At 34.1% G+C, this 26,747-nt stretch overlaps 1 protein-coding gene across 1 annotated transcript in view; it reads left to right on the top strand.

Moving 5' to 3' along the window:
• Window positions 1–26,747, top strand: part of LOC118930042 (bifunctional heparan sulfate N-deacetylase/N-sulfotransferase 4) — a 272,594-nt gene that overhangs the window by 14,948 nt on the left and 230,899 nt on the right. The window contains exon 2 of the mRNA XM_036920791.2: window positions 14,051–15,273. Coding sequence (XP_036776686.2) covers window positions 14,296–15,273 — 978 coding nt within the window. The 5' untranslated portion in view covers window positions 14,051–14,295. The remainder of the gene's footprint in view (window positions 1–14,050; window positions 15,274–26,747) is intronic.

The raw sequence follows: 26,747 nt of genomic DNA, 5'->3' as shown, positions 1-26,747 counted from the left end.
TTACTCTGAATAAAATGGGGGAACCGCTAAGAGGGTGGGAATTTCGTCACAGGAGAGACCTAACATGTTGTAAATTGTAAAATGATTCTTATGGGCAACATGTTAAAAAAAAAACTGATGTGGGGAAAGAGCAGAGGCAGAGATAAAATAGTAATCCAGTGGAAACAATTATAATCTGTACTATAGTTATAACTGAGATGTTAAGATGTGTTCAGTTTCTTCATATATATACAGGTAAGGTCAGTGGACTGAATGTCTAGTGGGTCTGGTGGTAAGGAAAGAGAGGACTCAGCGACAAACCCCAAAGTGTTTGTGTGTGTGTATACCTAATCAAATGAAATAATGGAACTATCATTTACTTATCTGGAAAAGAGGAATCACTTTGGGGTTAAAGAAAATATCAGACAATCAGATTTGGTCTTGTTTAATTTTGAGACGTCATTAGATTTCCAAGTTGAAATACCAAAAAGGTATTTGAATATACAAAAAAAAGCAACTAAAAGATTTAAGATTTATTGAGCAGTTTTGATGAATGATGTAGGTAAGCCTGATTGAAACAGGTTCCATAGAAAATTCAACATATCATTTCATAAAACTTTACTATAAAGAGGAAATAAATGAAGTAATAGCTTTTTGCAGTAAGTTTTGAAGGAAATAATAGAATGCCTGTATACTGGTGGGAATATTCCATAGATATGGAAAACATTGTAGCTACATGAAACAGGAATATATTACTGAAGCAATGTCTTCAATGAGCAGGTGGCAAAGCCTGGAACTAGTGCACAAGTGTTGTGTGTAGCTAGAATGCATATTTCCTCAAGAAGAGAGCATCTACTTACATAAGTGACTGTGGCAGTAGGAACTTAGGGAAATTCTTTATTCTTGCTACGGTGTTTTCCATGAAATAGAAAACAAGACCTTCAGCTGAGATTAAGCGAAAATAAAGAAATGTTAGAAGTTTGAAAAGAGAGGAGAAGAGTATATAACAGTCATCTAGGAGAAGACATAGTTAATGGATTAAAAAAATTTAGCATTAAAGACCTGCTTGAAGCTATTGATCATGAATTTAAGGGGAAGCCAGTCAGTTTGGTGATGTTCCATCCATCTTCAGAGTTGTAGGCATAGATTTGGTGTATTGTGGGATTTAGCCAGTGTTTTTTTAGATAAATGTGCATCATGAAGTAAGAGAGGATATAAGGGTTTAAGAGTTTATGAAATAGAATGAATATATGGCTGATTGTAGAATTTAAACTGTGAGAAGGGGTTTGAAGCTGTGAGAGAGAGAGTGAAAAGTTAAAGGGTCATGGCTTAAAGATATTAGGAGTTTGAATTATTGTTGAAGTTGGGATGATAGGTGATGTGAACTAAAAAGATTGGAAACTGAAATTGGGTAGTAGAATATATAAAATCAATGCTATAAATGTATTACAATTACACAGTTAGTTGTTTTAATGAGAGCATCTAGCATATGACTATAGAACTGAGTGGCAATGGTAGGGAAAAGGCAAGAACATTAGAAAGAGGATTTAAAAACTGAAAATTTAGTGTTGGAAGGATCATTTAGATATCCAGTCATTTTTAAAAGAATGAGGGTTGTCCAGAATTGATTCCCCAGGATTGAAGTAATCTAACCCAGGAATTAGTTGATGACTCCTGTAGGGAGTGCAGCTGTGTGGTATAGTCTAATGAAATAAAAAGTTAGAAGTTTTTAGGGAGTAAGAAAGGAGAATAGTCTAGAAATGCCTTTTCTGCTTTATACATTAGGTGCTTACAAATTTAAATTTTAATAACTTCATAGTGAATATAACTTTTATTATTTAAAGGGATCTCTGTATCTCTAGTAATTCTTTTTGCCTTAAATCTAATTTCCTAATAGTACAGCTTCCTTTTAATTAAAATATTTCTGACATATTGTTTCTCAGATGTTTACTTTCAAACATTCTGTGGTGTGTCAGTTTTAAACAATATATACTTAGATTTGTACAGGGTTTTTTTAGTCAATCTCCCAAACTTTGTTTCTAAAACATAATTTAATTCATTTATATTTAATGTAATTACTAAAAAGACTTATTTATTTTATGTTTTCTATTAGTCTTACTCTTGGCTTCCTTTTCTCTCTTTTATTCATTAATTTATAATTGAATATTATTCTTGCATTTCACTTCTTCTCCTCTACTATAGAGTTTTGAAGATATATATTCTTTATTGGTGTCACTAGAAATCAAAATATGCATATTAATTTACCAATCTGAAGTCAATTAACATCATGACTTTAATATAGGGTTCTTAGAACATTTTTCCTCAATTTACTCCCTTTTGTCTTATGCAATATTATTTATTTATTTCAATTAGTCTTTGATCTTATTCTTAACCAGGTTTATTATTACAATTTTATATAATTAAGGTCATTTAGATTAATTCACATTTATATCAATTTTTTTTTATACTTGCTCTGTTCAACAATTTGAATACTCTTCCTGGTTTGAGAAATCATGGTCTTAGGAGTTTCTACTTCTTACCTTAAGTATCAGCAAATTATTTCCCAGCCTTTGTCATAGCCACGTCATGAACCTGCCAACTACAAGTGTCAAATCTCACCTGCTCTAGCAGGTTTTGAATCAGAAGCTAGTGAAGTGAAGAAGTTGAACCAGAGCAGATTCCCTTTAGGTTCAGGTGTCTTCTGCTACATCCATGTTCTACAGGCATCATTACCAGTGTCTGTTAAAGAACTGCCCAGATACCAATATTGGCAATGTTGATTGTGCAATATTTGGTCTATGGCCACTTTTTCAAAATGGACCTTTATGATTTGGGGGGTCTGTGTGCGTGTGTCTATGTGGTCTTCATCATGACTTGAGCAGAATGGTTGACAAATCTAATTAAGATGTATTTTTGGATTATGTTTTTCAATCACCTTGATGTTTGAATTCCAATTATAGTTCGTAACTTGTACTACCATCTTATTTGATACATTCTGTGACACTGAACAAGATTTCTTAGTCCCTAAAAATAATTTTTTAACAAATTTTTAATAACTAAGGAAATCAACTTTGGAGAAAAACTCAAAATATGAATAGAAATTCTTTTTATATGTATATTTTTTATACATATGTTTGTATTACTCAGGATGATTAATTTGAGTGTGTTTCATTGCATGTACAGTCTGTTAATGATCTATTATCTTTCAAATTATCAGCAAAGTGTCTACATATAAGGTATTTTTATAGATTCTTAGGTAAATGACAAATTAAAATGGAAGCCCATAATGTTCCAATTCTAAGATATAACTGTGAGCAGTAGAACTTGATATCTCGAAATCTTCCTTTGCAAATAAATTATAAGGACATTCTAAGTGAAAATGAAACCACAGTTTTAAATTATTTTGAATATAGTTGTTGTGTTTTATATTTCCACATCAGAACTGAGTCAACTGAGAGATGACCTCAATCATGGTGTACACATTTCTCTTTCTTATATGTTTTGCTTATTGTTTATGTTATGTCTTTACTCTTAAGATATTAAACAGAGTTAATAATTTAAACAGATTCAAATTTTTAGAAATTATGTTATTTGGGCAAATGAAATTATTTCACAAACATATTTGTAATAGGGAGTAAAACTGAATAGTAACCTTATTTTTTAAAAAAGCATATTAAGAAATAAAATAAATATATCCTAGAGAAAATAGAAATTTGTAAATAAGATGTGATAAAGCTGGTTTTATACACCCATGAAATAAAGATATTATAGTTCTGTTCACTTAAGAAAAGAATTCAGATCTTAAAAATCCACCAAAATTAGCAAGATATTAAGTGAGGTGATATTTTGTTTATCCCTTTCAGAGCCAAAAGAGAAAAAAAAAAGAAGATTTAAATTAAAAAATAGACATATGAATTCAGATACAGAATCATGTCAGTGATATTATTCATTGTTTATTACAAATATGAAGAAAGTATTGACTAAATGTATTTGGTGTGGAATTGTGGCCTAATTGGTGTTTTAATATTAAGAATTACTGATATTACTCTGGTATTAACAAAGGGATGTTTCTCCTGAGAGCAAAGTTGCCTGTCAGCTCTGTATTCAATCTAGATAGCACTTTATTTTGTTTGGTAAGCTGTCAAAGAAAGCAGGTTCTGTGGGTCTATATTTGCAATAAAAACAAGAACATATCGCCCTCTAGTGTTGAAAAAGCTAGGCGATCCGAAGATTGTTTAGAAATACAGAAATAATGCATTTTAAAAAGCAAATGCCTTTTATTTAAAATAAATGAGATATACCAATATACAGGGTAACATTTTGACTCCTACAAAGTCAAATACTAAACATGCTTGATTAGCCTATTTTTATGGCCTATGTTATAAATGATGATGACTGGTTTGAGAATAAATTATTTTTTTAATCTTTTACTCTCTTGTAATTTTAATTTAATTATGTTTGTTATAGTTTGGGTGAGTATTTTAAAACTTTAGGAAGGATAAATTAGTTAAAATACTTTATCTCCTAGTATTAAAATTACTTAACTATATATATTCTTTTAATTATTAAAAAAATAAAGAACAATTCATAGCATAGGTCACTCAATTAGCATAAGTGACTTCATAGATCTTCTGTAGCCAGAATCTGTGCATTGTGAAAAATCTTTTCCCTTCTCTGAAATATAAGATCAAGGATTGAGTGAAAAGTTAAGAAAAAGTCTTCTAGAAAATAAGTAGGAAGTTAATGATTGAGGTAGAAAAAACAACATATTCATTACTGCATTCATAAAATGATAGACTGAGACAAAGTAAATGCTGGGGAAAAATATACCAATATTAATATTGTCCAAATTTCTCCAGACTTCCTTTTCCTATGGATACAAATGCAATATAGTTGGTAAAAATACCCCACATGTTTTTGGGCCTTCCTTTCAAGTCCACATCTGTGATTGCCAATTGATAAGTCCATCCTGGCTTTCTGCCTGCCACTAATCTCACAACCCAGAAATCACTTAGCATGTTTCAGGAAGGCCACTGCACCTACCATGGGAACTCTGGTGTGCATGCAGAGCTGAGCTTCCTTTATTCCATGTTGTTTGTGCACTGGAGTCTTGAGCAAATTTTGCAGATCAGCCTAGGCAAATGGATGTATGCTTGAAACTCCATGAACATTTAAGTTGATCAGATACCAGGACCTGTCTCAGGGGTAGATGAAACTTCAACTTTTGGGGATCCTGTCACTCTTTGGACTCCAAGTATTTTATCTTTTGCATTCAATAATAGGTAAATATGAATTTGGTGTTTATAAAGAATTATTTACATATACACAACACCTGTCAAACTTGGATTCATCAGAACAATTGATGTATCCTAATATCCTTTTGGTATAATTAATTTTCCAGTTTTCAGAACCTCAGACTTGAATTCTTACATGTTTTTCCAGAAGCACTGTTACAAATATTATAACATGGAATATCAATTTAATTGATTAGTCAAGATTATTAAAGTTCTACTATATGTCTAATTTAGTATTGGGTTATGCTTGAGGGTGGGGTAAGTAATTAGAGTGAAAAGAGAAAGTGACATACAGACTAGATTATTGAAAATTTACAGTCATCTGGGGAAGACACATAAATCAGTTAAATAAAAACAAAGGGTATCACAAAAAAAGGTATGGACAACATATTCGTCAGATATTTAGAGAGAAAAAGTTACCAAGGACTTGCATGAATAGGGAGGCTTATTATTCACGATTATAGAATTTAAGAGTTTGAAGCAAACTTAATGTTACTCACCCCTTTAAAAATTTTCTACTTTTGTCTATATTTTTGTATATTATAAAGATTTTTATAAATGTAATTTATAAAAAGATAGTACATGGTTCTTGCAAAAAATTCACGATGTAGAAAAGTATAGGAAAGAAATGATCAGTGTTTTGATGAGCATCCTTCCAAAGCTTCCTTGATGAATGGATACATGGAAATAGAAAGATAAACAGTTATAAATTAAGTTAATTTATTTTTCCAACTGAAGCTCACACTTGTTCTCTCACCTGGCAAGGCTCTAGAGAAAACAGCAATTGCGGTACACTTTATAGAATGAAGGTGAATACATGCCAGATGTGAATAAATTGTTTATTTGGCATGATTATTTTGTGTATGTCACAAATATTCTTTGTTTGGCCAAACTTTAGGCATACTCCTGAACCTCCTCCTAGGCCTATCTGTACACTTCTTGCAAAATCCAGTTTTAGCAAGAATCCTCCTAAGTCATTATACCCAGAGCCCCCCACCCTCAATATCTGATCACCCTCAATACATGATCAAGTTCCTCATTGTCCACCGTACCCAAAATAATGCCTGACTACCCTGACCTATCTTCAACAATCCTGTTATCTTCAGCATATCTTCAGCAAGAATCCAGTTCATTAGGTCAGCCAGAACCTCCCTAACACATGATGTTTCCACTTAATCTTGTTGAATATTTTTATCTTTAACGTATGACATGCAAGGTCATCTATAAGGTGCTAAAGCTTCAATTCTCAATAAATTACAGTCCCTGGCTTCATGGAAATTTGCAGATAATTGCATTGAAATGTCCTGTGGTGGAGGCTATACTAGGAGAGCACAGTGGAGACAGTCACCTAAACTAGCTTTTGCAAGGTTGGGAGTGACTTTCTTGAATTTGTTTTATCTAAAAAAATGAGGAAGATCTGGTTATATTTAGAAGTAGAAGAGATAATATTGGTCAATCCAGAATTGCAACATGTAATGGTTCAACAAGTAAAGTGCAGAAATAACAAGATAGAACAATTTTCCAAGAGAAATTATCAAAAAGCTTGACTATAAGGTGAAGAGAATTCTTAAGGTGTTTGCTTGGGTTGGGATTGTATGTGACTGTGATAGGAAATTGTGTAAAGATGGACATGAGTTGAAATGCTTAAGGTTACACCTGGAGTTTCAAACTAAAGTAAATAGAGCACCAGGCAGATAGACTAAGAGTAGTAAGAGAGTGATGGAGAGCCATTCAGATACCAAAATATTATAATCACTAAACAAAACATATTAGATCCTGTTTGTGGTCAATTACAAACATGATTATCCCCAAGGTTTAGCTTGGCCTTCAGAAAAGAAAGGTTGACGTCTAGAAAAGAGGTAGAGGCAAAAAGAAAAGATTCACTTTACAAGAAATACACATTTTCCATGGCCCCAGGGAGCAAATAAGGTGAGAATTCCCTAGGTCTGGGAAACACTGACGGGAGTCAGCTTGGCTCCCTCCGTGGTACTGATAGTTCACCCTCACTTTCTATTTTCTATGAAATGTAAGAAGTTGAGGAGTTAGGTATTGGGGCTACCAAGCTTAGGATGTTAATGTGAAATCATCAAAAGAAGACTAGGAATAGAAATGGAAAAATATGAAATAGAATAAAAAGCAATGATGGATAATAGAAGAGCTTCTTCATCACTTTTTCCTTTTATTGTAACTAATTATGATATTTTAAGTTCAAAGATAAGATAAAATTATTTTTGTTGTTTAATCACAACTACATAAAATAGATATAAAGAAATGACTAGAAAGAAACACAGGAAGGATTTTTGTTAAACAGTGTTCATTTTTTATTTTTCTGGGTTTTCAAATTTTTCATGCTTTCATAGAAATATACAAAGATCTGTTTAAAAAGGTAGCAGGATCAGTTTTTGAAAACATTTTTCTCACATTGTCTTTGTAGATAAAACAATTTATAGAAAAAATGTGCTTTTGAGAGGAAATTGTTAATAATATTATATCTAACCAAGGAAACATACCGTATGTTAAATTTCCCCAGTCATTTTTTGTAGTTTCCATGTAAATTGTTTATATAGAAAGAAAGAAAATGGAGATAGAAAGTAGAAACATGTTACATAATTGGGCTGATTGATGCTCATGCTCTTTACATTAAATCCCTTTGCACAAGGTTTAAATCAGTAAATAAAACCATCCACGGTTAAGAAAGAATAAGAAAAAGACTTTCTGAAGATGAAAGGGAATTATGTAGTAAAATAAGGAGAAAAAATTAATAATAGATGAAAACAAAAGAATTTAGGTGGTTTGTATGATGAAAGGAATTATAGTTGAATTTGCAAGTGTACCTGGAAAATAGTTAACTCTTAATAAAAATTAATACACTTGTGTCTTGAACAGATACTGGATGAATGCCTTTGCTTCCTACCTAAGGGAGGAAATAGGAGCATATACAAAATATAACTGAATTTTACACAGCTTGTTTGGTCCTAGTTTGATTCTGAATTGTAAATAGTAACCCTAAATCTAGGCAAAAATTAGAAAAATGTCACAGACATATCAAAAAGTCATCTCAAGGTCCTAAGGGAGTTGTCTGGATTTTAGGAACTCTGGACATATACAGGAATTTCAAAGCTGTTTAATTCCATTTAATTCTGGACCATACCTTCTGGGGGTATAATTTTAGTAGTGTTAAGCATGCAATTAGATGATGAAATCTTGGATATAAAAATAATACAGAGTTCTATGCAATGATCACTATACTAGACCTCTCTGCTTGGTCACAGATAGCATTTCTGCTACTATATATAGAAATTTTGCATGGCAAAGCAGAACAAAATTCCAGTTAGTATTTTCCTTCTCAAAGTTCCCATGTTTTTCTAATGAACAAGATAAATACATAGATTTTTGCATCTTCATTTTGATAAAAATGGACTCTTCCCTTGAAAAATCATGTTGTTTCTCTGCTTTAGAAAGCAAGACCTAGGAGAATGGTAGACACTATATTGTATCTCCAGGAAATGGTAGTAAAAGAAATCACCTGACATTTATTCTTCTTTTTACCAATTGCCTTCATAATCTTTTGAAATGTGAATATAGCTGATAGCTCAGAGCTATGTACCTAGTATGATATTATGTTACAGTATAATATGCTGGAAATAATGTTATCATTATGTTTGAAATGACACTTTTAGGAATTAGTACTGATAAAAATGCACACTTTGGGAACTGAAATAAATTTTTATCACTGAAATCAAGAAAATATGAAATGTATAAAAAAAGTGTAATAAACAGACTGTAAGGATAGAAAATATTATTTCAAAAAATCAAACTAAGCATACTATTTTAGGGTTAAATATAACAATTACTCATCACTTTGTACCTTTATTTTGAGAAAAGTTATATATGTAGGTATGTTCATTGCTGAAAATAATATCACAATAATGTGTGGTCTGCAAGCTGAAAGAAAGTTCAAGGCACCAAAGCATATAATGTTAACCAATTCCTAGCCTCAAATTCTATTGAATCAGTAGTGGGTATTTTCAGACACCACTCAGAATCATATTTTTTTTCAATTTCAGCTGACCTTGAATAAGCCCCTGTGATGATCTGTATAGCTCATCAGACCACCTTCAAGAAAAAATTGCACATACATTCATTGTGATTCCTAGCCCCAGATTATTTGTGAATTTTCTTCTTTCCAAAAAATGGCAAAACTGTAATAGTACCTGCAATTGCTTTGTTCACCAATTTTCTGCTGCAACCAGAGTACTAGAATTTTACAATAATTAAAAACATTTGTTAAATGGACTTTGCAGACTGTGTTTTAGAGAATCTATAAACACATTTTGGAAATAAGTCAAACAATGATTCTGAAACAGACATACGAAACAATAATTCTAAACATTATCTAATCTTAAAAGAGAGTGAAAGATTCAGAGAGATAGTTATTCCACTACTATTGAAGCAATGAGTCACACTTGGGCTGGAATTTTTTTTAAAAAGTGAAAACAAGAAAGGCAGTACCTAAAAAAGCCTCCCTATTTTTTACCAAAGTCTGCACAAGGGTCATGCAACCCACATTTTGAAATAGGTTGTCGCAAAAAATGAGTAGCTCTCCCTTTACAAATTTTTAAAAATAGACTTATTTGGACATACGAAAGGCAGATTTAACAGACTTGAGATCAAAGCCTATTTAAGTTGCTTGTCATGGTGGTTAGGAAACACTGGTTCTTCACAAATGCCATTTACTGGTCCTCTGTACTTTTGTCCATTCTCTCTAATACTGAAAGGCCAGTATGGTGTGAAGTGCAAGGCAAGACAGAGAGCTCCTTTTGTGCCAGTTTGTTGCTAACTGGTTTCAGCTTCCTCTTGCACAATGCATTGGATTAAGGTAAAATAAAAATTGAAAAATAATAAAAATTGAAAAATAAAAATTAAGGTAAAATAAAAATGGGATTAAGGTTATTTAAAAATTATATTACCTAGACATCTTGAGAATACACAGCACATATATTTAGACTTTTGGAGAAGCGTTTGAATGTCTTCACCATTATCCTTAAATGAATATCCTTGATTTTACGTGACTTATGTAACATGTCTTTTTAAAAATGATCTCAATTTTCTTATTTGACCTTCCAAGATTCTTAAATTGTTGCCCCTACCCCTACACTCTTCCTTGCCTTTTTTTTCTTTTTAAAATCACAGCACTATATAAGGGTATGAAAAACCTACTTTCCTTCTCTTCCTTCTTTACTTTCACACTGTTACCACACTCATAATACTTGTGACTCTAGATATGTGGGTTTTTTTCCCTCCACCAAGCAATGCTTTATGATACCAGCTCAATTCTAATGCTAACCAAAGTTAGTGCAGACCCCACAGGTTAAGTGTTCAGACCATGGAGATTGCGCACCACTTCAAATGCCAATCTAAACTCATAGGTCCCTGGGTTACCCACAATCTGTGTGGCTTTGCTACATATCAGAGGTTCCCATGGAGTCAGTTGTTTACTAGAAAAGCTCACATAACTCAGGGAGATACCTACTTACAGTGATGGATAAACAATGAACAGCCACATAAAGAGATACATAGGGTGAGATATGGTAGGGTCCTGAGCACAGGATTTTCTATTCTGCGCATCATCCTCCTGGTATGTGGATGTGTTCACCAACCTGGAAGCTCTTCAAACTACATACTTTTGGGATCTTTATGGAGGCTACATCATGTAGGCACGATGTAGGCATGACCTAGCATTAACTCAATTTCCTGCCCTTCTCTCCTCCCCATAGGCTAAGGAGTGGGACTGAAAATTCCAAGCTTCTAAACAGGGCTTGGTCTTTCTCCTGTCCAGCCCTAATCCAGAAGACCACCAAGCTTTGCCTCATTAGAACAAAAAACACTGCTATCACTCAGCAAATTAATGGAATTCAGCAGCTCCGTTTCAGGAACCAGAGTCAAAGATGTTCTTAGTGTTTTTATTACTTAGAAAATTGCAAGAGTTTTAGAATCTTTGTGTCAGAACTGGGGAAATATATATATATATATATATATATAATTTCACAATAAGAGATTCAGACAACATCTACAAACCACAGACTACATTTCTTTAGCATCCCAAACAATGCCTATCATCTCTTATCTCAGGCACAGGACGTAAGTAAACATCCTTGGTATACCATATTTTATTATTCAGACTTCCTCACTTTCACTGGCTAATTTTTATTAGGGAAGGATAAAATGGGAGGATTGAATTGGAAGTATAACTCCAAAAGCTAAAACACACACACACACATTCAGTGCACATATCTATAATGGTGATAATATGTATCTATCATTCTTCTAACTCTGAACATATTAATTTGTTAAATTAATGTCACATTTACATTTGATTTATTCTTTTGGTTGGCAGATTCTAGTCCCATATGCCTTTTTATTTCTTTTTCACTATTGCATATTAAGATGAGCTGTTCTAATATGCAGAACTGACATCTCATCCTTTGTATATTAAAAAATAAAAATCTTATTTTTTATGGCAGAATAGTTAAGGATTTAACAAAGTTATTTACTTGTCAAGCACTTAGAAACATGTACTTGTCATGTTCCTTTCAAATTCATGATTAAATTTATTCTTAAAATACTAAACAAACCCCCAAAGTATGTGGATTTAAAGAGATTTCTGCTCTTGTGGAGTGATGCAGGGTAGGGGTGGGAGTGGAACTGTTTCCATGTTTGCCTAAGTGGGTTTTAAATCAAATACATAAGCTAGAGAAGTTCACCAATGGATATAATATAAGACTGGATAATCCCCTTTGGCAAATTTCAAATATCTTTGAATATTATATATATATATTATATATATATATATACACACACACGTATATATAGTTTAATCTTTATTTTAGAATTTTACTTTATGAAAATTTTCAAACATACATAAAAGTAGAGGGTAGAGCATAATTGGTTTACATATTTTATACCAAACCAAAGCCAATTTATTGCTGTATTTTATTTATTTTTAGTAAAATACAATTCTGTTTGTTTAAAGAGGACAGAATTTTGCAACCCTTGAAAGGTTTTTGGACAACAAATAATTATCATATAGAATTATGTTTAATAACACAGTATTAGTAAGTCCCCCACATGGGAATTAGTTTTCCTTTAAAGGGAATGTGAAATAACTGGGGAGATTTTTCATATTGGTTCAGTGTCTTTCACAGGTGAAAATGGCAGACCTCTTGATGTATTTAGACTCTGATGAATTAAAGATTTGGTAGAAATTTTTAAATTTCTAATTGTGGACTTCTTTGGTTGTATTTTTCTCAAAAATCTAAGATACAAAAAAAAATGTAATGTCATCTTGTTTAATTTCAAACTACCAACTAGGAAAAATGTATTTCAGAACATAAAAATATAAAATGGAAATAGTAACATAATATTGTAATGCTGAACTATGTAACCTAATAATATTTTAATCAATAATAGCCATTAATTACTCAGATTCCTCAGATTAAGAAAATAAAATACAGAAAACCATCAATTATTTAAAATGTGATTGAATATTCAATTCTTACATGTCAAAATATGCTAATTTGATTCTCTAAGATATAGTATATCAATAATACACACCTCGAAATATGTGTGTCACAGACTGAAAGCATGAACTTTTTGATTGCTTTACTATGGACACTTGGCAAGCAGGGAAGTGGAAAATTCCACAATGGTCTAACACAGTTTTGAGGGGAATGGAGAAAATTTGCATAAAAAGCAATTCACTAAAAATAAGAAACATCCATGCAAATGAAATCATCTAATAATAATGGGAAATTATTTCTATCCATGGTGAAGTAGTTTGGAAAAATTTTTTACATTCTTTTTCTTTTGAACTAAAAAAGTGACAGAGAAATGGAATATTTGATTGTTGGATAAAAATTAATGAAAGAAAACTCAATTTTAATTCTTATTATAGGAGTAGGCAAAATTTAGAAATGTGCTTTAAGCAGAACATGTCAAGGCTTTCTTCCCATCTAGGCTTCCTGGCCTCTATTTCATTAGAGGTATCTGAGCATGATTATTCCCATTTCATTCTTTGTCCCATAGCTTCTCTCTCACTTTGTTTCTAAGAATGGAGAAGGAGAAATCCTGTCTGTATTTTTGGCTGTTATGCTAAACAGGCCCAACTGTTTCCCTGTGACTTCATAAAATGATATGTTATTAAAGAGAAAAACCTCCAACTACTATCTACTCAAGAAAAAATCATTCCCTCAGGTTGGCACTTCAGACTCTTAAACAGATATTAAGAGCATGGTTCATTGCTCCAAGCCCCACGCAAATACCTGATTTCCTAATTCAAAATGTACATAGTGTTTACCAGCCCTGGAGAAACAATCTTTGAAGTAATTAACTTTATACACTGAAGCTTTCTTTCTTACCTGTTTTTCTTTTAAGTTTGAAAAATGATCTTATTATGTGTTATGTGTATATATGAATATATACATATATATAGTGGCAAAATCAAATAGGAATGTGTATTCTCTAGGATATGAAAAAAACCTAGTCCTAGTAGTAAAACTTAACTGTGAACATCAGGCAATTAATGTGTTAGTGTATTAACATGCTAAAATTTGATCTAAATGTTTCTTACATAAAAGTGTGTGTGTGTGTGTATATATATGTGTGTGTGTGTGTGTGTATATATGTGTGTGTGTGTGTGTGTATATACACATAAATATTTCTATTTTTATTTCTATTTCTATTTTTGTCTTAGTCATTACATTTCTCCTCTTTTACAGATAATGTTTAAAGGATTCTGCAACAATCTCTGGTATTGGACATACTCAATATCTCTGCAACTTTTATTCTCCTGGCCCTTTGCCTTCCAGTTTTAACTTGCTCGTGATCCCTTCAAACATTTTACATGTTTTGCAATGGTTACATGAACTTTTGGGAAGTGATATTTGCACCATCTTGTACTTTATTCACTATGGCACTTTAGGAAAAGAAATTGGAGAAAACATCCAAAGCAGTATTTTAAAAAATGAATCTTACTGTGAAACTTCGGAGAAGTTTTCGAACACTGATTGTTCTCTTAGCTACCTTTTGTTTGGTGAGCATTGTCATTTCTGCCTATTTCCTCTACTCTGGCTATAAACAGGAAATGACACTTATTGAAACCACTGCAGAAGCAGAATGTGCTGGCATAAAAATTCTACCTTATCGGTCAATGGAGCTGAAAACAGTTAAACCTATCGACACATCCAAAACTGATCCTACTGTCCTCTTATTTGTGGAGAGCCAATACTCTCAACTCGGTCAAGATATTGTAGCTATCTTGGAATCCAGCCGATTTCAGTACCACATGGTTATTGCTCCTGGCAAGGGGGACATACCTCCTCTTACAGACAGTGGCAAAGGAAAATATATTTTAGTTATTTATGAAAATATTCTAAAGTATGTCAGCATGGACTCATGGAATCGAGAGCTTTTAGAAAAATACTGTGTAGAATACAGTGTTAGTATAATAGGTTTTCATAAAGCCAATGAGAACAGCTTACCAAGTACACAATTAAAAGGCTTTCCATTAAACCTTTTCAATAATCTAGCTCTAAAGGACTGTTTTATCAACCCTCAGTCACCTGTGCTACATATTACCAAAGCCCCCAAAGTTGAGAAAGGCCCTCTTCCAGGGGAAGACTGGACGGTTTTCCAATACAATCATTCAACCTACCAGCCTGTGCTTTTAACTGAATTACAGACAGAAAAATCCCTTTCATCCTTGTCCAGTAAACCACTCTATGCGACAGTAATTCAGGATCTGGGGCTTCATGATGGAATTCAGCGAGTTCTTTTTGGCAACAACTTAAATTTTTGGCTACACAAGCTCATCTTCATAGATGCCATCTCCTTCTTATCAGGGAAGAGGCTGACATTGTCCTTGGACAGGTACATCCTTGTGGACATTGATGATATCTTTGTTGGGAAGGAAGGAACAAGGATGAATGTCAAAGATGTGAAGGTAAGAACATTTATAAATAACAAGCTTTATTTCACAAACTGTGTGGTATTAATAAAATACAATTTGAATATTTTAGACTTCTAGTTAATCAAAATTTTAAGCTGTAGTAGTTTGAAATGAAATAGGCATTTAAAATATTTTTTAAACTAAGTCTTAACCATTCCTAAGATGCAATCCAGATGCTTTGGAGGATAGAATTAAAATATCCCAAAGAATATTTGAACTTAATCTCCTTGCCTCTTAGGCCTTACCAACATCCTAGCTGAAAACCCATATTACTGCCTCCCTTATTCTAGTACATGTGTGTGGCAGTGAGACTAATATAGTCATAGAACTCTATCCCTAGACTGCTTCTCCTGCCTTACTTGGGTTTGACAATGGCGATTGAAATACAAGATGAAATAATCTAAATCCTTTCTATAACCTCAAGTAAGCACAGCATTTGCTTACATGAAGCGTTCATATGCTTGAAAATATGGATATGAATGAAAAAATAGTTTTAGAGGGAGTGTGTTTTCTACTTGATCATCATTATCTCTAATATTAATTTATCATATTATTTTGGGAATACAGCAGTGTTACTGGTAGCACTTCTAGGTTCTGATCAAATGGACTGCAAACAAATTCACTCTATGATTGCTATTAGATTTAAAATAGAGGTAAATTTATTACACTAAGGGAAGCAGGTAATGCTGAAAATAATTCCCTCCTTTTTCATCTCGATTCAACATTCTCACTTGTGTCTATTTGTCCTATACTTAACTAAATTTGTTCTGTGGGCAAATAAATTTAGCAAATGTATGAACAAAAATGAAAGGACGTAACTTAGAATTATAAAGGAACCAAAGATTGTTAAGTTCATGTCATCTTTTTTGTACTTCTGCTGTATTATACTTTTTATGCTCCAAAGATGAAACCTTGATCCTGCTTCAAAATGATAGTTTTTTTTCCCCCATTGTAGAACCTTACGACTACTACAATAAAACATGATTGAAACTAGTGAGATAAGTTCACTTTTTAAAAATCTCCAAAGTACATGTGAACAAGTGAATAATGCATCACTGACTAGGACCCAAATATTTCATTTTGGGATTGTTGTAAAGGGATTTCTCTTGAGTTCTGTCTAGGTATTTCTCTTTTTTCCTTATTTTTGTATTTACTATTCTTTTAATTAATACAAATTCTAGTTTTCATTTCACTACAAAATCACGAACTTAAAATGAAATAATGTTCTCAGAGTGATTCTTGTGCTGAAACCCTAAAAGGAGAGGGTTTCATAATTTCAGTCTAACAAACTATACAAACTGAAAAAGTTCTTTATAACTCTAACAGAATGTTCCAGCTGAAATTCAACTATTTTACTTACTTTCAATAGAAAAACAAACATCATCACTATTCATATAATACTCAAAGGTCACTGATGACTTCTTAAGTGACATAACCCCAGACAGAATAATAGAACACTGAAATTTAGCAACGTCACAGGGAGAGAAAGAATCAGAAAGTTATGTGTGTACATAAATATGTATAGTGCATATATGTATGTGCATAAGCATATTAATCATATACTGCACACACATTAATTGTCAATTTGAAGAAAATATTCCTTCCTTCCTCTTGTTGATTTTGGTTCTTCCTCAGAGCTCTTAAGCAAAGAATATCAAAAACTTGATTGTCACTGAGTTACCCTCTTGGATTACTTATAGGTCAATAGGAAATATTGTTTTTCAAGTATAAAAATTCTAGTCCTAGACTTTGGCATTTGATTTCTATTTTGACTTTATTGTTTGGATAATATGATTTTGTGGAAAAGAATCTTTATGTGTAGATAAACTCTAGATACTCCCATGTTCATCTTCATGTTTTTTTCCAGTGGTGTAACATACTATTATGTGCTAGTAGATGAGAAACCCATTCCTCTTCAAACTCTTTCCTAATTTTTTCGAGCAAGGGTGCTACATAGCCTCTGTCATTTTTCTGTATTATTCTGAATTAAAGAATAGGGTTATTCTGTTCCTCAACAGAATAAATTGAGGGTCAAACAAAACTGGAGTTTCATGGTTGAAAATTTTTGGTTATGTGCATCACTGGACTGTCCCTGGGCCACTCCCACAATTAGACCTGAAATGTATAGTCAGGAGCTCTTAACAAAAAATTGAAATATAACTTTATCCATAGCACTACCTCACTCTATTAACAACAGTATATTAGCATATTTTAATTTGAGCCCATTTTCCTATTTTGAGATGAAGCTTCGAGATCATACTGCAAATGAATTAGCATTTTTTAAGGTGCAGCATTTGATGCAATGAAAACAACACAAGCTTTTAAAAATGAATTTGGAAAACCCATGTTCTTTCCACTACATGGTTCTACCAGGCTTATGCTACATAAATATGGATCCTTTTAGAGCTCTACTTATCTTTTCTTGTGTTATCTTGCCCCACCTTTAACCAAAGGCACTGAGAGAAATTAAATGTCTATTTCCAAGACAAGCAAAATTAAGCTCAGGCAGTTGTAGTGATTGTCATCCAATTGTTACCAAAATAACATTTATATCTAGAAACCCAAGATGTGAGAGAATATTACTCATGTATATAAGCTCCTAGAAACTTAGTATATTTTGAAAGACTGTGAAATATTAGGTATCAGTGAAGTCAGAAAATATGGTTTTGTTTTGACCTGGTAATATTTCTGTGTGTCCTCAAGGCAATCACAAAGTAGTCCTATACATCTGAAGCTGTTAGCAAGATGACCTCAGGCTATGCCTAACTAGTTATATCTTATACACTTGATCATATTCTTTCCTGTTTTTGAAAGAAACTCTCATTTTCATAATGGCCTTAATTACATGTTTGTAATGTCATTCCAAAAATGTTATCAGTTGAGCAATAATGCATTTTTAGGGAAAGCAAAAATAGTAAAGGGCCATCCTGATTACTAAAAATTTAATTTTAAAAGACTTTTTGCAGAATATTAGACTGATTTCTATAGACAATGCTATATTCTTGGTTTGAACACTTGGTATAGTCATAGAAGTTTAGTAGAATGAAAATCATATGTTCTCTTTCCATAGTTTCCCTAATACAGAATAAATGTTCTTTCCCAAAGATGGTTGTGAAAAACATGGACATGGTGAATGTAAGCTTCCACATGGTCAATCGTATCAGATTTATTATTGATGCTACCAATAATTTTGGTGTTTTAATCAATTCTGTGACCTGTCATTATTCTCCCTTTTGGCAACAAAACATCACTACTAGCATTTTTATAGCTCTCTACATTTCTTGAGAAAATTCATCTATTTATTCATTAAACTCTATCTACTATATATCTTCTATATATGACTGTATTTAAAACATTACTTGCTCAATAAATCCAAACTTCATATTTTAAGGTCCTAGATGATCCAGCTCTAGGAATTAGGGAAATTTAATGGAGGAAATGTCATTTGAGTCCTTTGTGGTGATTTGGCAGAACACTAGCAAACAAAGACAGGGAAGAATATTTTGGGCCAACGGATCTGCCCACAATAAGATTTAGCTGAAAATACCAAGACATTTTTAGGAATGGTAAATTGCCTATGTTGGCTGTATAATAAAGTAAATAATAAATAGTAGCGGCACTCAATGTGAAGATGTTGGTTTGGGCCATAATATAGCATCTGTTGACAGAAGGTACCATATGAGTCAGTGGAGATTTTCAGCCAGAGAGTGACATGGTCAGAGCTGGAACTGAATAAAAATGTTGTTTCAACTAGAAATATATTTTTCAGGAGACTTGTTAAAGACCAATATAGGCATAACAACATATATTTTAAATAGTATTTTCACATACTAATATATCCTAAGCACTGTACTAGTCATTAACAAACAGTACATTGTGTAATACTCATAGCAAAACTAAGAGAAAATATTTTGTACATTTTCTGAATGAAGAAAATGAGACAACAATATTCAGATACTCGTCTAGCTTATAAGTGGCAGAGAAATGAACAAACTCAAACTGTTGTCTTGAAAGTCTAAGATTTTTAGAATACAGTGGCTTAGGTTTGAGTTTCAGCCTCTCTGCCAACACTTACAAGTTAACCTGTAACATGTGTATTAATGTCTACAATCTCATATTTCACATCAGCACCACCCATGTAAAGCAACCCAACACAGCGTTATGGTGAGCCCTGAATGTGGTAAGGGGTGGGAAGCTGCCGAACAGAGCCTGGCAGTAAGATTGGCTCGACTTGGCTCAGTGGCAGTCAGGATGGACAGGGGAGATTGGGAGAGCCCATGGGGAAGTAGAGTTGGTGGGACTTGGCACATAGTCAGTGAAGGAGCAGAGAAGAAGAGGGAGATGTGGTGGCATCATAGTTTTTGGCATGGGTGTGTCCGTTAACACAGGCGGACTCCAGCAGAGGAAAAGGTGCTGGGCACGTGAGGAGTTTGGTTTGAAGTCTCATGGAGAATGTGGGACATCCAGATGTAAACATTTGAAAAAGTAAATCCAGATTTTTTGGACATCTTCAGAGGTGGCACTATGGATTTAGAAATCATTAAGCTTAATAACTGTAATCTTAGTCATGATTACTAAATGGAAATGAATCAAAGAAGGAAAACAGGTTGAATTCGTAATTTTGGATATCCTGTAACAAACTGAAATTTATGACGTTAGTTTCATAAAGAGGAAAATTATTCCATGTGCCAAGACAGTAGCCATCTCAACAGCCTCTCGTTGGTTGTAAAGAATAAAGCCTGAAACCTCAGTAAGTACTGGCAGTCCTCAGAGAAATAAAAGGAGTGCTTAGAGAACAACACTGTTTCTGCAACAGGGAAAACACAATCGTTCATCTGAAATTTGGCATTTTGAATTCTATTTTCTTTCTTATTTATGACCCCTTCATTAACAAGAATTGCAATATGACCCCCTCCTCACATGAAAGGGGTGCACCAAAAGACTCTATGTCATAAACATTCCTGAAATTTGAAGTGTTGTATATGGGTTAAGTAGCAAGAGAACAAAGAAGCTAAATCCTCATTTTTAGTTATTGTGCCCAGAAATTATATTCTACTGAGAGAATTTCATTTAGTTTTTTACCTGTTTATTTTCTTGATGACAGTGGTCATTGTGAACATATCTGATTTTTGTTAGAAACCAGGGTTTTGGAGGCATACTTTCATTTAAACCTGTTTTTCTGGGTACCAATGAATTATTCTTACTTCTTTAAAAAGCGTATTTTAAAGCAAGACTTGTTGCCAAGTTAGGATTTCCTGCTCAGAATAATTTTTTTTTTAATGGCAAAACACATTTTATTAATAATTGCAAAGAAGTATAGACAATTATAACTCATTTTGCAGTGCGGTGAGTGAAGTGACAGATTACAGAGGAAGGGAGAAAATACAGCCGTGATAAAGGGAAAGTGTGCCAATGAAGTCATCATGGCTACAACAAATGGCTGTGGCCATAATTTCCAACTTAAAAAAAATGTGTAAGTGACTCAAGTGCAGCTTTGCTTCAAACTAGCACTGAGGTGTGTTTTTTTGTTTGTTTTCTTTTTTTGTAGATAATTATTTTTTATTGAACGGTAGTTGACACACAGTACTACATTAGTTTCAGATGTACAACACAGTGATTCAACATTTATATACATGATAATTCTAGGTACCAGCTATCACCATACCAAGTTGTAACAATATTTTGACTATATTCCTTATGCTATACATTACATCCCGGTTACTTATTTATTTTACAATTGGAAGTGTGTACTTTTTTTTTTTTTGTGAGGGCATCTCTCATATTTATTGATCAAATGGTTGTTAACGACAATAAAATTATGTATAGGGGAGTCAGTGCTCAATGCACAATCATTAATCCACCCCAAGCCTAATTTTCGTCAGTCTCCAATCTTCTGAGGCATAACAAACAAGTTCTTACATGTAGAACAAACTCTTACATAGTGAATAAGTTACATGGTGAACAGTACAAGGGCAGTCATCACAGAAACTTTCGGTTTTGCTCATGCATTATGAACTATAAACAGTTCAAATATGAATATTCATTTGATTTTTAAACTTGACTTATATGTGGATACCACATTTCTCTCTTTATTATTATTATTTTTAATAAAATGCTGAAGTGGTAGGTAGATACAAGATAAAGGTAGAAAACATAGTTTAGTGTTGTAAGAGAGCAAATGTAGATGATCAGGTGTGTGCCTGTAGACTATGTGTTAATCCAAGCTAGACGCGGGCAATAAACATCCACGTATGCAGAAGATTTCTCTCAGAACAGGGGGGGTGAGGTTCTAAGCCTTACCTCTGTTGATCCCCAATTTCTCACCTGATGGCCCCCCTGCGACTGTGCCTGTCTTAGGTTGTTCCTCCCTTGAGGAATCTTACCCGTCTCTGGCTAACCAGTCATCTTCCGGAGCCATACAGGGAAATGTAAAGTTGGTAAGTGAGAGAGAAGCCTTATTGTTTGAAAAGGTTAGCTTTTTACTTCTTTGCATATTTATGCCCTGTGGCTTCTATGCCCAGCATTTGTGTTGAGGTATCTTTACCACTTGGAAGAATTATGATACTCGGTAAATTTGATATGAGGCACTAATTCTATTTAAGGGTTGTAATTAGGAAGGAAGAAGAAAAGCTATAGAAGTAGCAGGCGGAAGAAAACATGGGAAGATTGATTATTTCTTTGACATATCTTCTTGTAGAGTAACTTCAGCATGTATAGGTTTTAAACTACTAATTATATTGTGCACACACATTAACATAATAGGAGTATAGTTACATAACCAAAGCATACCTGTAATTACCAGCCATCTCCAGTGAAACCAGGAAAACCAGTTAGGCACCTTAGGCATTTGTGAAAACTTATCTATGATATGGTGGATATTGTCCAACTGAACTTGAACAGTCTGAGAGAAGTCAGACAAATTAAAACAACCCATTCCTGGGGACTGTTCACATCCCATATGTTCTTTTAACAGTAAATAGTCTGTAGTTGTAAGATTTTGGAGTGCTACAATTTGCACTTCTCCTAATTCTTGGTTGAGTTCCAACAGTATAGATTCAGTCAAATTTGTTGTTTTACTATATGCACAGGCCAGCTTAGATATCTCCTTCTTCATTCCCATGGCAAGTCCAGGAACTGGTGGGATGAGTGCATCTACACCTGTAGCAGTGCGTGGATCTTTGTTGGGGTTTTTTGATGATCATCTTCTGGCATGAGTCTTCCCGAGAGTGCTGATGTTGGAAGTTCTTTTTCATATTGTATCTTAGTACATTTTCGGGGTAGCCAAATTAGGCTTTGATCCTCTGTATAAACACAAACAGGCCCTTTGCCTCCACTTTTATATGCCTTTATACCCTTGTGTAGAACTCATTGGAGGTCACAACACAGGAACTGCGTGTTTTTTTTTTGTTTTTTTTTGTATCATTAATCTACACTTACATGACGAATATTATGTTTACTAGGCTCTAACCTATACCAGGTCCCCCCTATAAACCCCTTTACATTCACTGTCCATCAGCATAGCGAAATGTTGTAGAATCACTACTTGCCTTCTCTGTGTTGTACAGCCCTCCTCTTTCTCCCACACCCCCCGCATGCTAATCTTAATACCCCCTGTCTTATTCCCCCCCCTTATCCCTCCCTACCCACCCATCCTCCCCAGTCCCTTTCCCTTTGGTACCTGTTAGTACATTCTTGAGTTCTGTGATTCTGCTGCTGTTTTGTTCCTTCAGTTTTTCCTTTGTACTTATATTCCACAGATGAGTGAAATCATTTGGTATTTCTCTTTCTCCGCTTGGCATGTTTCACTGAGCATAATACACTCCAGCTCCCTCCATGTTGATTCAAATGGTAGGATTTGCCCTTTTTATGGCTGAGTAGTACTCCATTGTGTATATGTACCACTTCTTCTTTATCCATTCATCTATCGATGGACATTTAGGTTGCTTCCAATTCTTGGCTATTGTAAATAGTGCTGCGATAAACATAGGGGTGCATTGGTCTTTCTCAAACTTGATTGCTGCATTCTTAGGGTAAATTCATGGGAGTGCAATTCCTGGGTCAAATGGTAAGTCTGTTTTGAGCATTTTGATGTACCTCCATACTGCTTTCCACAATGGTTGAACTAATTTACATTCCCACCAGCAGTGTAGGAGGGTTCCCCTTTCTCCACAGCCTCGCCAACATTTGTTGTTGTTTGTCTTTTGGATGGCAGCCATCCTTACTGGTGTGAGGTGATACCTCATTGTAGTTTTAATTTGCATTTCTCTGATAATTAGCGATGTGGAGCATCTTTTCATGTGTCTGCTGGCCATCTGTATTTCTTTTTTGGAGAACTGTCTGTTCAGTTCCTCTGCCCATTTTTTAATTGGGTTATTTGTTTTTTGTTTGTTGAGGCGTTTGAGCTCTTTATATATTCTGGACGTCAAGCCTTTATCGGATGTGTCATTTTCAAATATATTTTCCCATACTGTAGGGTTCCTTTTTGTTCTATTGATGGTGTCTTTTGCTGTACAGAAGCTTTTCAGCTTAATATAGTACCACTTGTTCATTTTTGCTGTTGTTTTCCTTGCCTGGGGAGATATGTTCAAGAAGGGGTCACTCATGTTTATGTCTAAGAGGTTTTTACTTATGTTTTCATCCAAGAGTTTAATGGTTTCATGACTTATATTCAGGTCTTTGATCCATTTTAAGTTTACTTTTGTATATGGGGTTGGACAATGGTGCAGTTTCATTCTCCTACATGTAGCTGTCCAGTTTTGCCAGCACCAGCTGCTGAAGAGACTGTCATTTCACCATTGTATTTCCATGGCTCCTTTATCAAATATTAATTGACGATATATGTCTGGATTAATGTGTGGATTCTCTAGTCTGTTCTATTGGTCTGTGGCTCTGTTCTTGTGCCAGTACCAAATTGTCTTGATTACTATGGCTTTATAGTAGAGACTGAAGTTGGGGAGTGAGATCCCCCCTACTTTATTCTTCTTTCTCAGGATTGCTTTGGCTATTCGGGGTCTTTGGTGTTTCCATATGAATTTTTGAATTATTTGTTCCAGTTCACTGAAGAATGTTGCTGGTAGTTTCATAGGGATTGCATCAAATCTGTATATTGCTTTGGGCAGGATGGCCATTTTGACGATATTAATTCTTCCTAGCCACAAGCATGGGATGAGTTTCCATCTGTTAGTGTCCCCTTTAATTTCTCTTAAGAGTAACTTGGTAGTTTTCAGAGTATAGGTCATTCACTTCTTTGGTTAGGTTTATTCCTAGATATTGTATTTTTTTGATGCAATTGTGAATGGAGTTGTTTTCCTGATTTCTCTTTCTGTTGGTTCATTGTTGGTGTATAGGAAAGCCACAGATTTCTGTGTGTTGATTTTGTATCCTGCAATTTTGCTGTATTCCGATATCAGTTCTAGTAGTTTTGGGGTGGAGACTTTAGGGTTTTTTATGTATAGTATCATGTCATCTGCAAATAGTGACAGTTTAAGTTCTTCTTTACCAATCTGTATTTATTGTATTTTTTTGTTTTGTCTGATTGCCGTGGCTAGGACCTCCAGTAATATGTTAAATAACAGTGGGGAGAGTGGGCATCCCTGTCTAGTTCCCGATCTCAGAGGAAAAGCTTTCAGCTTCTCTCTGTTCAATATAATGTTGGCTGTGGGTTTATCATAGATGGCCTTTATTATGTTGAGGTACTTGCCCTCTATTCCCATTTTGCTGAGAGTTTTTATCATGAGTGGATGTTGAACTTTTTCAAATGCTTTTTCAGCATCTATGGAGATGATCATGTGGTTTTTGTCTTTCTTTTTGTTGATGTGGTGGATGATGTTGATAGACTTTTGAATGTTGTACCATCCTTGCATCCCTGGGATGAATCCCACTTGGTCATGGTGTATGATCCTTTTGATGTATTTTTGAATTCGGTTTGCTAATATTTTGTTGAGTATTTTTGCATCTATGTTATTCAGGGATATTGGTCTGTAGTTTCCTTTTTTGGTGGGGTCTTTGCCTGGTTTTGGTATTAGCGTGATGTGAGCTTCATAGAATGAGTTTGGGTGTATCCCCTCCTCCTCTATTTTTTGGAAAACTTTAAGGAGAATGGGTATTATGTCTTCCCTGTATGTCTGATAAAAGTCCGATGTAAATCCATCTGGCCCAGGGGTTTTGTTCTTTGGTAGTTTTTTGATTACCACTTCAATTTCGTTGCTGGTCATTGGTCTGTTTAGATTTTCTGTTTCTTTCTGGGTCAGTCTTGGAAGGTTGTATTTTTCTAGGAAGTTGTCCGTTTCTCCTAGGTTTCCCAGCTTGTTAGCATATAGGTTTTCATAGTACTCTCTAATAATTCTTTGTATTTCTGTGGGGTCCGTCGTGATTTTTCCTTTCTCATTTCTGATAGTGTTGATTTGTGTTGACTCTCTTTTCCTCTTAATAAGTCTGGCTAGAGGCTTATCTATTTTGTTTATTTTCTCGAAGAACCAGCTCTTGGTTTCATTGATTTTTGCTATTGTTTTATTCTTCTCAATTTTATTTATTTCTTCTCTGATCTTTATTATGTCTCCCCTTCTGCTGACCTTAGACCTCATTTGTTCTTCTTTTTCCAATTTTGATAATTGTAACATTACACCATTCATTTGGGATTGTTCTTCCTTTTTAAAATATGCTTGGATTGCTATATACTTTCCTCTTAAGACTGGTTTTGCCATGCCCCACAGAAGTTGGTGCTTAGTGTTGTTGTTGTCATTTGTTTCCATATATTGCTGGGTCTCCATTTTGATTTGGTCATTGATCCGTTGATTATTTAGGAGCGTGTTGTTAAGCCTCCATGTGTTTGTGAGCCTTTTTGCTTTCTCTGTACACTTTATTTCTAGTTTAATGCCTTTGTGGTCTGAAAAGTTGGTTGGTAAGATTTCAATCTTTTGGAATTTTCTGAGGCTCTTTTTGTGGCCTAGTATGTGGTCTATTCTGGAGAATGTTCCATGTGCACTAAGGAAGAATGTGTATCCTGTTGCTTTTGGATGTAGGGTTCAGTAGATGTCTATTAGGTCCATCTGCTCTACTGTGTTGTTCAGTGCTTCCATGTCCTTACTTAATTTCTGCCCAGTGGATCTATCCTTTGGGGTGAGTGGTGTTTTGAAGTCCCTTAGAATAATGCATTGCAGTCTATTTCCCTCTTTAGTTCTGTTAGTATTTGTTTCACATATGCTGGTGCTCTTGTGTTGGTTGCATATATATTTAGAATGGTTATATCCTCCTGTTGGACTGAGCCCTTTATCATTATGTAGTGTCCTTCTTTATCTCTTGTTACTTTCTTTGTTTTGAAGTCTATTTTGTCTGATATTAGTACTGCAACCCCTGCTTTCTTCTCGCTGTTGTTTGCTTGAAATATGTTTTTCCATCCCTTGACTTTTAGTCTGTACATGTCTTTGGGTTTCAGGTGAGTTTCTTGTAAGCAGCATATAGATGGGTAT

The sequence above is a fragment of the Manis pentadactyla genome, chromosome 5, assembly GCF_030020395.1.
Source record: "Manis pentadactyla isolate mManPen7 chromosome 5, mManPen7.hap1, whole genome shotgun sequence".
Classification (NCBI taxonomy): domain Eukaryota; kingdom Metazoa; phylum Chordata; class Mammalia; order Pholidota; family Manidae; genus Manis; species Manis pentadactyla.
This window is presented reverse-complemented; position numbering and strand designations above follow the sequence as displayed.